Source organism: Myotis brandtii, unplaced genomic scaffold, assembly GCF_000412655.1.
Source record: "Myotis brandtii unplaced genomic scaffold, ASM41265v1 scaffold57, whole genome shotgun sequence".
Taxonomy (NCBI): Eukaryota; Metazoa; Chordata; class Mammalia; order Chiroptera; family Vespertilionidae; genus Myotis; species Myotis brandtii.
This window is the reverse complement of record NW_005370133.1, coordinates 465,301-480,402: the sequence shown is the minus strand read 5'-3', so window position 1 is coordinate 480,402 and position 15,102 is coordinate 465,301. Positions and strand designations below refer to the sequence as shown.

The 15,102-nt window shown below is 56.3% G+C and overlaps 1 protein-coding gene and 1 long non-coding RNA gene across 2 annotated transcripts in view; one reads left to right on the top strand and one right to left on the bottom strand.

The window, feature by feature from the left end:
* Positions 1 to 15,102, top strand: part of LRP8 (low density lipoprotein receptor-related protein 8, apolipoprotein e receptor) — a 73,818-nt gene that overhangs the window by 30,921 nt on the left and 27,795 nt on the right. Inside the window, exons 3-4 of the mRNA XM_005878680.2 lie at positions 4,803 to 4,925; positions 12,034 to 12,162. Coding sequence (XP_005878742.1) covers positions 4,803 to 4,925; positions 12,034 to 12,162 — 252 coding nt within the window. The remainder of the gene's footprint in view (positions 1 to 4,802; positions 4,926 to 12,033; positions 12,163 to 15,102) is intronic.
* Positions 13,384 to 15,096, bottom strand: LOC106728224. Its single transcript, XR_001364502.1, has 2 exons — positions 14,986 to 15,096; positions 13,384 to 13,754 (listed from the first exon to the last, which is right to left on the bottom strand). It is a non-coding gene; the product is annotated as an uncharacterized LOC106728224 (long non-coding RNA).

Below are 15,102 nucleotides of genomic sequence, written 5' to 3'. Positions count from 1 at the left end.
GGGAACTGTCAATTCGATACCTTTACTGCAGGCTTTCTCGGGGCTTTCATAAGCCAGTGGGCACCATGCTCCACCAAGAGGGAAAATAAGTGTCTTATCCCAAACATCCGGGGGGTTGGCCACCTGCTCTATGTCCTGCCCTCTGCCGGCCTCCTCTGCTAGGAGGGAGGCCCAGCAGCTGAGAGCCGTAAGTTTGGTTGGCTGCTAAGAAGCAGCCCTGTGCTGAGCTGAGGCTGGGTGTCTCTGGGTGAAAAGCCAGCCCCTGCGCCGGGCTCTGAGGAGGTGGGGCAAGCTGGCCCTGACCTAGGGAGCTCCCAGGTCCCCAACCCTGCCTGGCCATTCTGCTCCATGTCCCAGGCCCTGTGACCCTGGGATGCCCTTCATCGCTCTCCTCGCTCCCACAGCTTGGCTGACTCCTCTTCCTTGAATACGGTCCCTTTTCCCGGAAGCCTTTCCTTACCCCTAGACGTGGTGGGACTGGGAGTCAGAATCTCTGGGTGCAGGTGCAGCCCTCCCACAGACAGTGCTGTGATTCTGAGCAGCCGCTTCCTTCTGCCCCTGGTGTTCCGGCTTATAGAACGGCCGAGCTCATAGAGGCCTTCGAGGCTCTGACACGACAGAGCCCTGTAATTGCCAAGAGGAAGCCACACCAAGCACTTCCGCCTGGCAGCCCAGGCTGATCTCTGTCTTGAAGCCCCCTGTATGCACGGGGCTGTGGGATGAGCGTGGGAGGGAATAACAGTGTGAAGGATGCATATTGTCTCGGGAAGGATGCCTCTGGGGGTGGGTGCTGGCAGGTGCTGAGTGATAATTTCACAAGATCATAGACTCTGGGTACAGAGAGGGGCTTCAGATGCAGTCGGCACCACACCTCCACTTCCATATGAGGAGGCAGGCCCTCATCTGTGACTGATGGGCCCAATGTCACACCCACAGCTGGGGCTGCTGGCTTCACACCCCGCAAACTTGCGCCTTTATGCTTTCAGTTTATGCACTGGCACCACCCTTAGCCCATTCACCAACAAGCCTGTGTGATGAAGCAGGGAGATTATCCCCGAATGCAGATGAAGAAAGTGAGGCCCAGTCCTAGCCGGTTTGGCTCAGTGGATAGAGCATCGGCCTGTGGACTAAAGGGTCAAGGGAGCATGCCCGGGTTGTGGGCTCGATCCCCAGTGGGGGGCATGCAGGAGGCAGCCGATCAATGATTCTCTCTCATCATTGATGTTTCTATCTCTCTCTCTCCCTCTCCCTTCCTCTCTGAAATAAAAAATATATTAAGGAAGGAAGGAAGGAAGGAAGGAAGGAAGGAAGGAAGGAAGGAAGGAAGAAAGAAAGAAAGAAAGAAAGAAAGAAAGAAAGAAAGAAAGAAAGAAAGAAAGAAAGAAAGAAAGAAAGGAAGAAAAGGCTCAGAGAAGTTATATAACTTGCGAAAGGTCACACAGCCCACAGGTGGCAGAGCAGAGTTCGTTTGACCATGGACTGTCTGACACTTTCCTTGGCCAGCATTCTTGTTATAAACAGCCATTCCCACTTCCTTTGTCCTGGATTTCCCATTCTCCCCCTTGGCCTGTGGAATCCCAAGCCCTTTGTGGCAGCTCATCTGTTGCCATGGCACCAGATTATGATGTCGCAGACCCTGGATGATTACATACTGCTCCTGGGCTGTGGAGTACAGGGACCCACAGAGGTGGGCATTGTCCAAGGGGCGACTGGCATGGAGGGACATGAATCCCTGGAAACAGGGAGCCACGGCCTCCCGCCCAGCTGGGGAATCACCCCGGGAGCTGGAGCCAAGGCTGCCACGGCCAAGAGAGCGGGGGCTGGCATGGCTTGTCCGACACCTCGGAAGACTGCCCAGCCCTCATCGCTTGGCAGTGCTGATGCAGCCTCTTGACGAGGGGCTGTCGGCTCAATTCCCTGAACAGCCGGCACCGGGCGCTTGCTCGGGTCCCCCAGGGGAGCCTTTTGCCTCTTCTGTGTCCGTGCTGCACGGGAAGCCACCGTCCCCACTTGCCCAGAGCGGGGAGGAACTGGCCCAGGGTCACCCGGGGAGGAGGTGGCCGTGCTAGGATTCAGTCTCCGCTCTGACTCCAAATCCTTCCACATTGTTACACTTCAGACAGGCCCATCAAGGTGGTTTAGTCTGGTCCCAGACCTAAAGTGGCAGGCTGCCGCCTCCGTTTCCCCAGGACAGCCCACGAGCAGAGCACCCGTTGACATTGCCCAGGTTCATTCTGCTCACACTTACGGGCACAATCCAGGAGAACACCTCATGCAGGCACCTCCGGGCTATGTTGATCTGCCTGGACCCGTGGCTCCTGGAACCCAGGCACACTGCACTTGCCACTCCGAGTCCTCATTCTTAGCCTGTATTGCTGAGATGGCCGAGGGCCTTAGTGGAGGGAGCCTACGCTTTGGCAGCTGCCACATGGAATTGAAATCCCACTTCCGCCACCACCACCCTCACCTCTTTGAGCCTCAATTTCCTCTTGTGTAAAATGGGATTAACAGCAGCTACCAGGGCATTTGACTGGGAGGTCAAACTGTGGCCCTTCTTGTGTAAAATGGGATTAACAGCAGCTACCAGGGCATCTGACTGTGGCCCTGCTTCCACCCATATGTGACCTTGGGCATGTAACTTAGCACCCCTGGATTTCCCCATGCGTCGAGCAGGACAGATGGGCCCCTTGTCGTGGGGTTTCCTGGGAAAGTGCCTCGCACGGGGACTGGCACATGGGACACACTCAGGGAATGTAGGACAGGAATGTTTCTCTCTTGGATGCTGAGCTTCTGGTGGAGAAACACTCTGCTGTCCCCGCTGGGAATGCCCAGGTGCTGTGGTCATCACTGTCCTTGTTTCAGGTGATTATGGGCCATGATTTACCTAGCGGTGGTATTGGTATCGGTGACCTCCCATGCCCCGTGGTGCAGGGCTCGGAGGGCTGCGCAGGCTCCTGGCCTGGAGTCAGGATGCTGGTTCTGGTCCCTGCCTTGCTGTTTCCCTGGGCTGACCCCGGCTCTGAGCCTCAGGCTCCCCATCTGTAGGTGGACTCTGATTCCTCTGGTTTCTTCTAGCCCTGCACAAAGGTGTTCTCCTATGGAAAGTGTGAAGAAAACATCCTAGCATGCAGATATACTGCAAGGATTCCACTGAAAAGAGAGGCAGGCCCAGCCGGTGTGGCTCAGTGGTTGAGCGTCAACCTATGAACCAGGAGGTCACGGTTTGATTCCTGGTCAGGGCACATGCCTAGGTTGTGGGCTCGATCCCCAGTAGGGGGTGTGTAGGAGGCAGCTGATCAATGATTTTCTCTAATCATTGATGTTTCTATCTCCCTCTCCCTCTCTAAAATAAATAAAGATATATATTTTTTAAAAAGAAAGGAGAGGCAGAAATAGGATGGATTCAGGAACCCCAGTCATGTTGCTCCAGAGGCAGCCCGAGGGCCTGTGGGAGGATGGACATAATCCAAGCTGGCCACTGGGAGGGAGCTTCTGGGGGGAGGGGGAGCCCTGGCCCAGGATGTGCGAGCAGAGGCTGGGCAGCTGTGCTCCCATCGGGCTCGAGCCCCCACTGAGAGCTACCCCGTCAGGCCCTGTGCTGAATGTGACATAGCACCTACACTGGGGAGCATCAGGCCGTGGAGGGACAGGGAGAAGAGCACCCCACTGGACCCCATGTTCCTGTCCCAGTTCCGCTCCCAGCTGTGAGAGCTCAGCCTGCTACATCCCCCATGAGACCATGGAACACCCATTTCCTTTGCTTCTAATTAAGACTTCAGACCATGAAAACAGCAATAGCTGCTACTTATCGAGCATCTGTTATGTGCCAGGATCTCTGCTGCGTGTTCCTCAGACATTACAACTTGCTTCCTTCTTCAGAGCCCTTTGCTCCTTCTTCCCATCCTATATAATAAAAGCCTAATATGCAAATCAACTGAACGGCAGAACAACCGGTCGCTATGACACGCACTGACCACCAGGGGGAAGATGCTCAACGCAGGAGCTGCCCCCACATCCAGCCCCCCCAGCACAGCGGTGGACATCCCCTGAGGGCTCCTGGACTGCAAGAGGGCACAGGCTGGGCTAAGGGACCCACCCCCCCACCCCCCTATGCACGATTTTCATGCACCGGGCCTCTAGTTATATAGATAAGAAAACAGAGGCTCAGAGGTTAACAACCCCAATGTCAGACAGATCAGAGGCAGAGCTGGGATTCAAACTCCCCGTGTGGAGGCCTTTCCCGCCCCTCAGACTGGAAGCACCCTGGGGACAGAGACTGATTTGGGTGTCTTGCCAGTAGATTCTCTTTCCACCACTCTGAACAGAGGATATCTCATTAATCTTATCATAAAACAATCATTCGCCTTTGATTTATTACCACCAGCTTCTGGTGCTTATGGAAGAGGCCTTGACTTTGGTCTGGTTGGGGGAGCAGGTACAGGGACTGAGAACTGGCGGAAGGGGCTAAAGCATCTGCCCTAGGTGATCAGGGAAGACTTCCTGGAGGCTGTGACAGTGGAACTAGACTTTGGGGGAAGAGAGAGGTGTGACAGGGAACAGGCATGCCCTTGGTGGATGGATCCTGTCACTCTTGTTGGACTTCGCTCTGAATTTGGAGGGCAGGACAGGTGTCACCTGTCTCCCTCTGGTGCTCGGTAAAAGCCTCCCTCCTGTTCTCTCCCCTCGGTCGATGGGGCTCCCTGTGACATAGGGGCCATGGAAGGCCAGGTGGTCCAGCATATTCTGTCCTAAAAAAGCCTCCTGTGCCCAGCAGGCCCCTCACGCTCTTCTCCTTCCCACAGCCAAGAAGACCTGTATGGACACCGACTTCACCTGTGACAACGGCCACTGCATCCCCGAGCGGTGGAAGTGTGACGGCGAAGAGGAGTGTTCTGACGGCTCCGATGAGTTCCAGGCCACCTGCCGTGAGTCCCGTCCCTCGGGCTGCGGGCGGGGGTCTTGGGCTTCGGTTTCCTCATCAGATCTTCCTTGGTGGGAGGTTGGGAGGCTCAAGGAAGGTGATCTGTCAAACACAGCCCCGGACTCACTTGGCGCTGTGCCCTCGGGGCTCCTGGCAAACGGCAGGTGAATCTAGTAGCCGGTGTCCAGCATCCTGCTCCGGGCTGTCTTCACAGCTCCCTGGCACACTGGGCCCCGCTCCTGCAGTACCAGGCGCTTCTAAAAGAGCCCTCTGAGCCTTCTGCCCAGAAGTTGCCATAGCACATCCTCCAGCCCTGCGCCCCTCTCCCCCACTGCCCCACTACCTTTTTGAGGACTCTAATCATAATTCTAATAATACTAACAACGGCTGGTGCTTGTGAAGCATGTATTGTGTGCCAGGCACTGTGCTGAGCTCTTTGTGTACATTAATTCCTCTTATCCCCACAGCAGCCTCATGAGGCAGGGACTGCCACTTTCTGAATTTTACAAAGCGGGACACCGAGGCTCAGAGAGGTTGAGTGACCTGCCTAAGGCTCCCCAGCCAGGATGTTGAGGCCTCAGTTCTTTCCTCTGCCCTGGGCAGCTCTGCCCAGGTCCTGGCCTCCATGGCAGGCTGGCGGCAGCCCAGGCAGCAGGGTGAGTGGTTGGCAGAGCTGAGCCCCAGGCCTGCCCCACACTCAGGGCTTTGTCTCTCCGTGATTTCTTTTCCAGGCTCTAATCCTCAAAGCAAACTTACACCAGCAGGTCATTCTGTGACATTTGTTAAATTAAAAAGGGAGATGGGAAGGGGGCGGGGAAGGACCCAGTGGTTCTGGAGGCAGAGCTTCATCCAAGTGAGCCTGAGACAAAAGACGGGGCGGGAGGGGGGGGGATAAGCATGTGGAGGATGTGGAGCTGGGGGGAACTGCAGTCACAGCCCCACGTCCTGTTAGGGGTACAGTTGTCCCAGAGGCAGAGGCAGGGACAATGGAGGCCAGCGTCCCATCTAGTCCCATCGAGGGCTGAGCTAGTGATAACTGGGTTTCCTTGTCTCCTAGCAACAGAGCTACCAGTCTTGGAGTGAGAGGAAGAGAAAGGGGGAGAGAGAGTGAGAGCAAGAACAACCCAGCCTAAGACAGGGCCCCCCAGCTCCCTTCCCTTTTGCCCTCACCTTCCCTGCATTGCCCCAGGCCTGATCCTTTCCTCACCCACCAGGTGCCAACCCCAGCGCTGTCCTGGGGGTGCCTGGCAGGGGGCAGCCAGCTCATCGTCTTGAGCTTCAAAAGGAACAAAGCCCAGCCACACCCACTGTGACTCTCATCCTCAGGACAACCTTGGCAAGAGGGTGGGATGGACCCCCATTTAGAGAGAAGGAAACAGGCTGGAATAGGTTCACCCCTTGCCCAAGGCTACCCAGCTAACAAGGGGCAGAGCCAGTGCCGCCCAGCGGCCGTGCAGCCTGTGCAGCCCAGTGCATGCATCTGGGGAGGGGCTGTGGCCACAGGGGGCTTTTCCACCACTGCAGCCAGCCAGCTGGGCCACCCGCCCTCACGCCAGCAGTTACCCTGGATGCTGGGGCAGAGAGGGAGGGGAGAGCTGCATCACCGTTATTATCGGGATCTGTCTTGCTGCCTGAGAGCTGTGCTCCCCTCTCCCCACTTCTCTGGGTTGGTGTCCCTTTTCATCTTCCTCCTGCCACCGGGTCCTGCCCACCCTGCTGGCCTGCCCCTCCCTCACCCTGCCCTGCCCCATGTCTCTGTCTTTGTCCTTTTTGCCCACTTAGCACTTGCTGCCTTCCCACCCCGGGCCTGCTTCGCACCCAGCTCTGAGGCAGTTACTGGCGGCCCAGAGCGGTGGAGGGCCTTGCTTCCGAGATGCTCAGGTTGTCGTGGCTGGTCTGCCTCCCGTGACGACAGGCTCCACAGGCTCCCTGAGGCTTGAGAGAGCTCCCATGGGAGCGTAGCCAAGGCTGCATCCAGGGAGGGAGGAGCCCAGCTCTCTGGGTCCTCCCAGTGATTACTGTGAGTTCCTCTGTGGGCCCTGGTTTCTCACATCTCAGAATTCCAAAGACCGTTATCCTAAGATTCCTAAATTCAGGATTCTGAGATACTTTCTCCTTTGCCTGTGCCCAGCTGGGACACGAGCTCGGGATCCCACTTCCGGTCTAGAGTTGCATGGTCAGAGGTGGACAGGCCTACGGGCAGGGAGGACTGCCTGGAGGAGGTGAGCCAGGGGGGACCTCAAGGGTCAGGCAGCATTGGAAGACCTGGTAGCAGGCTTCCTGACTGAACAAGAACCCCACAGCCAACCCGCTGCCCATTGAACTGGTGTTGTCATAGCAACCTTCACAGCCTACCAGGTTTCTGGGGATTGTGCCAGCTCCCAGGATTGAGCCCCTCCCCACCCTCAAAGAAGGATTATAGGCAATAGTAAAGTGTGGTGAGTACTACGGTGTTTGATATATTTGGGTTCAGGTCCTCTAACCTGTGAGGCCTCAGGCAAATTGCCCAATCTCCCTGGACCTCAGCTTATTCATCTTTAAAATGGGGGTAATGGTATCTGCCTTGCAGGGGATGTGAGGATCAAATGGAAAACTGCTCGCAAAGTGTCAGTGCTGCGGTAACGGGCAGTGTTACTTTCATTATTATATTTTTACTTCAGGCCCTCTCCCTCACATACCCCAGTTTAAAATCTTAGAATAGTATAAGTGAGGGGGGTTGCATCGAGAGGGTAAGGGATCTGGGAGCAGCCCCCATTCCTGCATTCCTCCACGACGACTGGGGTTTCGCCCAGCTCTCTTTCCTCTGGTTCTGGACTGTCTGTCGAACGCAGCCAGGAGTCACAGTAGGAAAGCCTGGGACATGTGCCTAATGAAAGTAGCATCGCAGCTCTAATTATAGCGCACTTGATTGGGGACGGCTCAGACCCACCTTCAGGCATTTGGAGGGGCGGGAGGTGGGGAGTTTGGTTCAAGGTGAATGAGTTGCAATTCTTGGTGCTGCTTATTGAAAATGAGGGTTTATGCATGAATCTTAGAACTTTTCCACCTGGAAGCAGACCTCACTGATTAACCAAGAGTACCTTCCTATCTATACTAATAAAAGCTGAATATGCTAATTAGCACTTTGCCCCCGTGGGAAGGAGCTGCTGCAACCACCCCTTCTGCACTGGCAGCAGCTGGACACTGAACGTTCCCAGGGCCCGAGCTCTGGTCCCCTTGGAGCCGGCACTCCCCACTTGGAGGTCAGCTGCCCTTGAGCCTCTCGTGACCTGACACACACACGTGCTGGCTCAATAAGCAGCCGCCAAGTACTTTCATTCTTTTATTCAACAGACATTTCCCTTTTTATTAATTTTCGAGCTTATGAATTAGAGAAAGTACCCATGGGTTTGGATTTCTGGGGCAGATTCTCTGGGAATGTGTAAATGCCTGCAGCCTCTCCAGCGTGCAGTTGGGCCCTCGCCAGCTGTGCAGGATTCCCCACGTCCAAGAAGGCGGGTCCCTCGCTCCTGCCTCTCAGAACCTGGGGATACTTGACCAGCAGGCCGAGGGCTTCCCTCAGGCATCCGTCTCAGGGTGACAGTGGTGGGCCTTGATAACGTGCATCCCCAGGGGGGAGACCAGGGCCCTCCCAGCCCATTGCATTTGCATTTTATGAACTAAAACAAGGACCATTCTTTTTGAGCTTAGAGTTTCTTGCAGGTTCTGAGAGTAGGCATTTCCGTTTCCCCATTTAAACCACCCACCAAATCTAGAAGACTGTGTAACCCCGTTTTCAGACAAGAGGAGCCAGTGTGTGGAGAGGTTAAGCGATTTGCTGAAGGAACTCGAAAGCCCAGGCTCTGTCGCCCACCTCATGCTCCCCAAGGCCTTTGGCTTCAGTCCTCCTGAAAGTGGGTGTCGGGCGGCCACCTGCCATCTTGCAGACCCTGCCTGAGCTGAGGCCCCTCGAGCCTCCTTCCTTCAGCACCCTCTCCACCCCAGGGATGCCGGGGAGACTGACAGGGGTGGGGACCCAAGGGGCCTGCTTTCTCTTGTGGTGATCAAGTGCAAAAAAGTCAAGCAGTGCGTTTGGAGGTGCATCCTGGGATGGAAGCCCAGCTCTGCCCTCACTGCAAGACTTTAAGCAAGCGACTTACCCTCCCCAGGCTTTGCTCTCCTCGTTCGTAAGATGAAGGTAATGACAGTGCCCCTCATAAGGAGACCTGCACTTCCCAAGGCCTGCAGCGAGAGGCCTGGCCCAGGAGCCCGGAGAGCACGGTGCACGCCCTGGCTTTGGGGCAGAGCCACATCACAGCAGACAGGGAGGTTCCGGGAGAGACGGGCCGTTGGAACAGCCGGCATCCCGTAGCCTCAGCAGGTCCCTTCCCCTCTCGGACCTCTGTCTCCTGTCGCTCTAACGGCTGCTCCTCCATGTGACCGCCACGACCCCTGGAGCCTGGCATTCCAGCATGGCGCCTTGGCGCTCTGAGGGCAGGAGGGCTGCTGTCAGACGCTGCCGAGTCCTCGAGAGCCTATAATTAGAGCTGTTTATTTAGGGACACGGCAAATGTCTTATTAATTATAAAGAAAGGAAGCGGACGGATTGTTTAATCATTGTCCTTGCTGAAAGGTTATGCAATTAACTGTATAAATATTCATTAAAAGTTCAAGCGGCTGCCTGCTGCCCTGGGGTCTGCAGGACCAAGCCCCAGAGGGGGTTCGGGTGTTCGAGGGACCTTCCAGCACCTGGGATGTGGGGCGGAGTCTGGAGCTGTTCTGAGCCCCTTCCCCACCCGCAGGAGCCTGTGGGGGTTGATGGGAAGGGTAACCTGGACTCTGCTTCTCGCCGCTGTGCATTTTGGCCATTACTTGGTCTCTCTGAGCCTCCGTTTCCTCATCTGCGACATAGGATGAGGGACCACTACCCTGTTCCACTCCATGGGCAATGCTGACATGACCATCTCTATGAATGGTGCCCTGGAGTTCACACTCACAGCCTGCAGGGCCTGCTTACCTGGCAGGTGAGGGTAGGGGTGAAACGGGGAATTGTCAAATGCTCAGCGTGGAGCAGGCCGACACACTGCAGGTGCTCAGTGCGCATGACTTCCTGGTTTCCTGAGGCCTGGCTCAGGGACATACAGTCACCTTGTCCCTCCATCCCATTGCTCTCTCCGGGCTTGCAAACATATAGAACATCGCTATCATTTTTCTGGGAGTGAATTTAAAAGAGATGAAATATCCTATATCTTTTGAACTTGCAGAATGATGACCTGGGAGTTTCCCAAGGGGTGCATGGGAATCACTGGGGTGGGGGATTTGCTAAAATGCAGATTCCTGACTCTGCCCTCGAAGGCTGGATTCAGTCTACTATGGGCTGGAGTATTTCCAACAGCCACCACACCCTCATCCCTTAGTCAGGACTCTGGGAAATGCCGGTCAGCCCCAGCTCCCTGTGTTCTGATGGGCCCTGAAGGGGAAGTGCTTACTGAGGTCCCAGTGTGTCAGTGATAGAGGTGCCCCCTCCCAACGCCCAGGCCCCTCACCACCCGGCACTGCAGCCCCAAGGCCGCCCCAGACTCGACACAACAGTCACTTGTTAAGGGAAATGTCTGTAACATGAATCCTGTATTCCCAATGGGTTGCCTTGTAGTCCATGAAATGTCATCCTAGGGATAACTTTGGGGTCTATACTGGGGGCCAAGGAACTCCTCTCTCATGGCACAGTAGTGTTTGGAGGCCAGGACTCAGACTCCTGCGCCCCCACCCCGTCTTGTCTGTGCCCTTTTCTCCAGCCCTTGTGGCCTCTTAGCCCAGCTATGGAAGTAAGAAGAGAACGAACTGGTCTGGGATCAGAGAGAAGCGTGAGGGTCAGGCAACAGTCACCCACTGCTTTCCAGTGCAGTGGACTGTCCAGCTGCAGGCACCAGACACAGCTGACGCTGAGTCCTCACTCCGTTCTTAACCAGCTGTGTGATCGCCGCCGTGTCTGGAGCAGAGCAGCGCTCGGTAGATACTCGCTGAGAGAATAAACCTGTCCTCCTAGGTTACCCGTGAATTAGTATCGTTAGTGCACTCTGGGCTGGGCAGGCCAGTCCTAAGTTCTTCCCAGACATGACCTTAGTCCTCATAACAACCCTATGTGGTAAGGAATAGTATTATCCCCACTTTAATGGCACAGAGATGAGGATTACTGGCTAAGGTAGCTAGTCAGTGAGTGGCCGAGCTAGGATTTGAACCCAGGCAGCCAGGCTCCAGAGCCCAGGCCTTTGATGTCTGTGCCACAAGATAATCCTCCCCCTGCTGAGTTTCTGTGAAGACGAAGACTATGCCTGGCACATCCTAGAGACCACTGTGTTCAGGAGCCGCCGCCAAGGTCTCAGAGGCGTCTGCCTTGGCTGGGTCTGCCCCGTGGGTCACCCTGAGATGCTCAGGATGAATGCCATCCCCAGCCCCATCAGGGTTCTCATTCTTTCTTCCAAATCGAGAATCAAGCCTGGGGCTTCGGGCCCCTGACTGAGTCAGCCTCTGATTGCAGCTGCAGTAATTATAGCTGTGTGGTCCCGCTGGGCCCTGCCACAGGCGGCTGCTCTCAGCAGCGGCTCCCACGATTGCCGGGAGAGCCCGTTGGAGGGGGTGAATTGTATAGCGGGTGGAGGGGGTGGGCTGTTGAGGCCTAGGTGAACCCTTCAGATCTGCAGGTTTGGATCAATGAGGCACTGAGACCCAAACAGGGCATGTCTTGCCCCAGGACACAGCTGGGAAATGGCAGAGATACTTGCAGGGCATGGAGCTCCGTGTTGCTGGAGCTTAAAGGGGAGGTTTGGACCCAGGGGAGGTGGGGCCGTCAAAGCAGGCAGGAGTTGGCCGGATCAAGGAGGCTTGATCACCAGGGATGAGGGGGGGCATGAGACAGAGTTAGGTAGGGGCCGTGGTGGAGTCAGATACAGGATTCAGAAAGTCTTCAGGACAGACAGGGGCTTCTCAGATGAAGACACCAGACATGAAACAGGAAGGCTTTGGTGGATTCCCAGGGCCTCAGGCCAGGTGGCTGGGGCCAAGCAGTAGGACGGGCTGGCACCAGGCCCTGTGTCCTCCTTGGCCAACCCATGCACATGTGTCTGTCTCCACAGCCAAGCAGGTGTGTCCTGCAGAGAAGCTGAGCTGTGGACCCACCAGCCACAAGTGTGTGCCCGCCTCGTGGCGCTGCGACGGGGAGAAGGACTGCGAGAGTGGAGCGGACGAGGCCGGCTGTGCCACCTGTGAGTCGGGGTGGGATCCCTCGGGTCTGCGCTGCACGGCCAGGCAGCCCCTGGGGGCGTGGTCGGTGGAGGGAAAGGGTGATGATCAGGACACTAGTGACGGCCAGGCACTTTGGAGACACTGTTTTCTTTCATCCTCACAACCACCTCACAAGCAGTCATTATCATTCCCATTTTATGGGTGAGGAAACTGAGGCTCAGACAAGTGAGGAAAAGTACTCAAGGCTGAGTGCTGGCACTGAGATTCAAGTGCAGGTCTGGACAGCAAAGCCCACGAGGTGTTTTCTTACCATGCCTGACATTTGCTCATCCATTCCATGTCTCTACCGGTCCCCGAGCAAGGGCAGGGAGAACAGATGGGACTGCAGCAAGAAATGGTGGTGGCCTGGGCCAGGGCACTGGTAGTGTCCGGGGCGGGGGTGGGGAGAGGACAGATTCCCGAGGTGTGAAGGACTGTTGCTGAAATCTCAGATTCAAGCGCAACGTCACAGGGCAGAGAGGACGTTCCCAGCGGCCTCGGCAGGGACAGATGGAAGTGGTCACTGGGACAGTTCCACATCACTGAGCTTCAAACACAGATTATCTCCATCCCAGGGAGCAGGCCAGCAGGGCCGAGGCCAGTGGGGAGCGTGGCTGGGCCGCGCTGGTTTCAATTTGATGGGCTCCTACTGTGTGCAAGGCCTGAGCCAGGCTCCGGAAGGGACAAGAGGCGTGTCCTACACGGTCCTCCCTCTGGGGCTCATGACTAATGTGGGGGACAGACCGGCTGTCGATAACCAGGCTGTGAGGCTGGGCGGTCACTCGGGAGCTTTTGCCAGGCATGTGCCCACCACTGTCTTCCACCCCACTCCCTACACCAACCTCTGTGTCTGCATCTTACCCACCCTTCCTGGCGCAGGGGAAATGCCCTGTCCTCTGGGGGCTTCTGAGTCGCAGCTCTCTGAGATTCTACGTCTGGGGTATGTGCCTGAAGCAGGAAGCAGCTGGGTATGGGGGAGATCCTGACGGGGGCCAGCACTGTCAAAGCCCCAATGATGGCATTGGCTCTTTTCTCCTCTGTGGGACCTCGCCGCCCATGAGAATCCTCTCCCCTTCGCACCCCCACAATCAGGTGCTTCCTCGGTTGTGAAGGCCATCAGCCACTATTGCAGGGGTGGGAACAGCTCTAACCAGGGCCTGGCATGCGGTAGCAGGAAAGTTCCCTGTCAATCATAGCAGACAGGGGTGTTAGATGGTTTTAGTGGGCTTCTCTGCTACAGCTCCCAACCTGGGGAAAGGAAAAAGAATGCACCCCTCTTCCTGTCCCCCGGAGTTTCTTCCATTTGTGAATGCTGTGAGTGGGTCTCTGGGCACAGGCCTGAGAATACAGATCTTAAAGTGGCTGTCCGCTTCAAAACGTTGGAGAGAATTCAGTATAGAGAAGTACTTCCTTCCAGAACTCTGAACAACGTGAGCCCTCGCTCCCTGGACATGTACACGCCGAGTCTGGACAGGAAGGAGTGCAGCTAATCTAGGCATCAGCATAATCATGAGGGGCAGACATCACAGGGTGACATGTGCTTTTCCCACCAAAGCCCCAACATCCCAAAAGCCTAGAAGGGGAAAAATGCTTCTGTCAGAAACTTGACAGAACTGTCAGCAACATGTGACTTGAGCTGCCTACATTGTGAAACTGAAGGCATTGTTCTATTTTATATTCAATAACAAAGAAAAAATAAAATTCCATCAGAAAAACAGACTCTTGGCGCCCCCATGTGGAGTGATCTGGTGCTACCACCTCATTACCTGCGGCCACAGCCAAGCCCCACCTCAGCCCCCCAGCTTGTTCTTGGCCTCTCTGTGTAAGGAATGAAGGAGGCAAGGAGGTCGCTGCTCCCACACCAGCTTACACTCCAGGAAAAAACCAGAGTAGGAAGGAAGAGCCCCAAACCCGAGTCCTGTTTCTCTCATCACCCTGGACGGTGTGACCCTGAGAAAATTGCTCCCCTCTCTGGGCTGTTTCCCGTCTGTAAACTGGAAGCTGGGCTGGTGATCTGTAAGGCCCTCCCAGCCTCTCACCTCAGAGCAGCCCACTAGAGAGGGAAAGCCCAGGACCCCAGGCAGGGCCAGTGACCTTTGCCCTTAACTACTGCACACCCCTAAATGAGCCCTCGCACCCATCCACAACACACCCACCCACTGCAGGGAGCCCTGGGCCAGGCCCTCAGCACCATGCTGGGTTGGTCTCAGAGCCAGTGCCATGCAGTGTGTGGTCCTGGGGCCGTGGAGAAGGATGTGAGACCCAGACACCTGAGCATGATGTGAAAGGCACCGGCAGGAGAGCAGGAGGGGGGCTTCCCGAGCAGGGAGCAGGGAGTGTGTTAGGAAAGAGGTGGCATTTGGGCCTTGTAAAGTGTAGAGACAGCGGTGGGCAACGTATATACCAGCCGATGCAACAGCTGGAGCCAAAGCCCAGAGGTGGAACGTGCGCAAAAGGTCTAACATGATCAGAGCAGGGTGTGTGCTAGAGTGAAGGAGGCCATGGCCCAGAGCAGGGGCTCCGTGCTCGTGGCCGTGGGTGCCAGGCCCGGAGACGCAGATGGTGCAGTACCGGCCATGGGAGGGTGGCGGGAACCCGAGCTGCTGAGCGGTGCCGCAAGGAAACAGCCCAGACCCAGTTCCCTGGAAGGGTCAGTGCCATGCTACATAGCATTTCCTGGGAACATCACAAAGGCCTGCAGGTGGCGCCCTGCAGCTTTAGAGACCCTCCTAGCGCCACGGTCCAGCGGGCAGTGAGGCTGGAAGGCTCAGGGAGGGAGAGTGTGTTACACACACACACACAACCTGGATTGGAAGCCCCCTTTGCTGTCCCTGGCGGCACGTCCACCATTCAGCCCCCAGCAGGGCTCCCTCTGGCCCAGGGGTGAGGGTCCAGCCCCTGCAGCAGGACCCGCGGCCGGG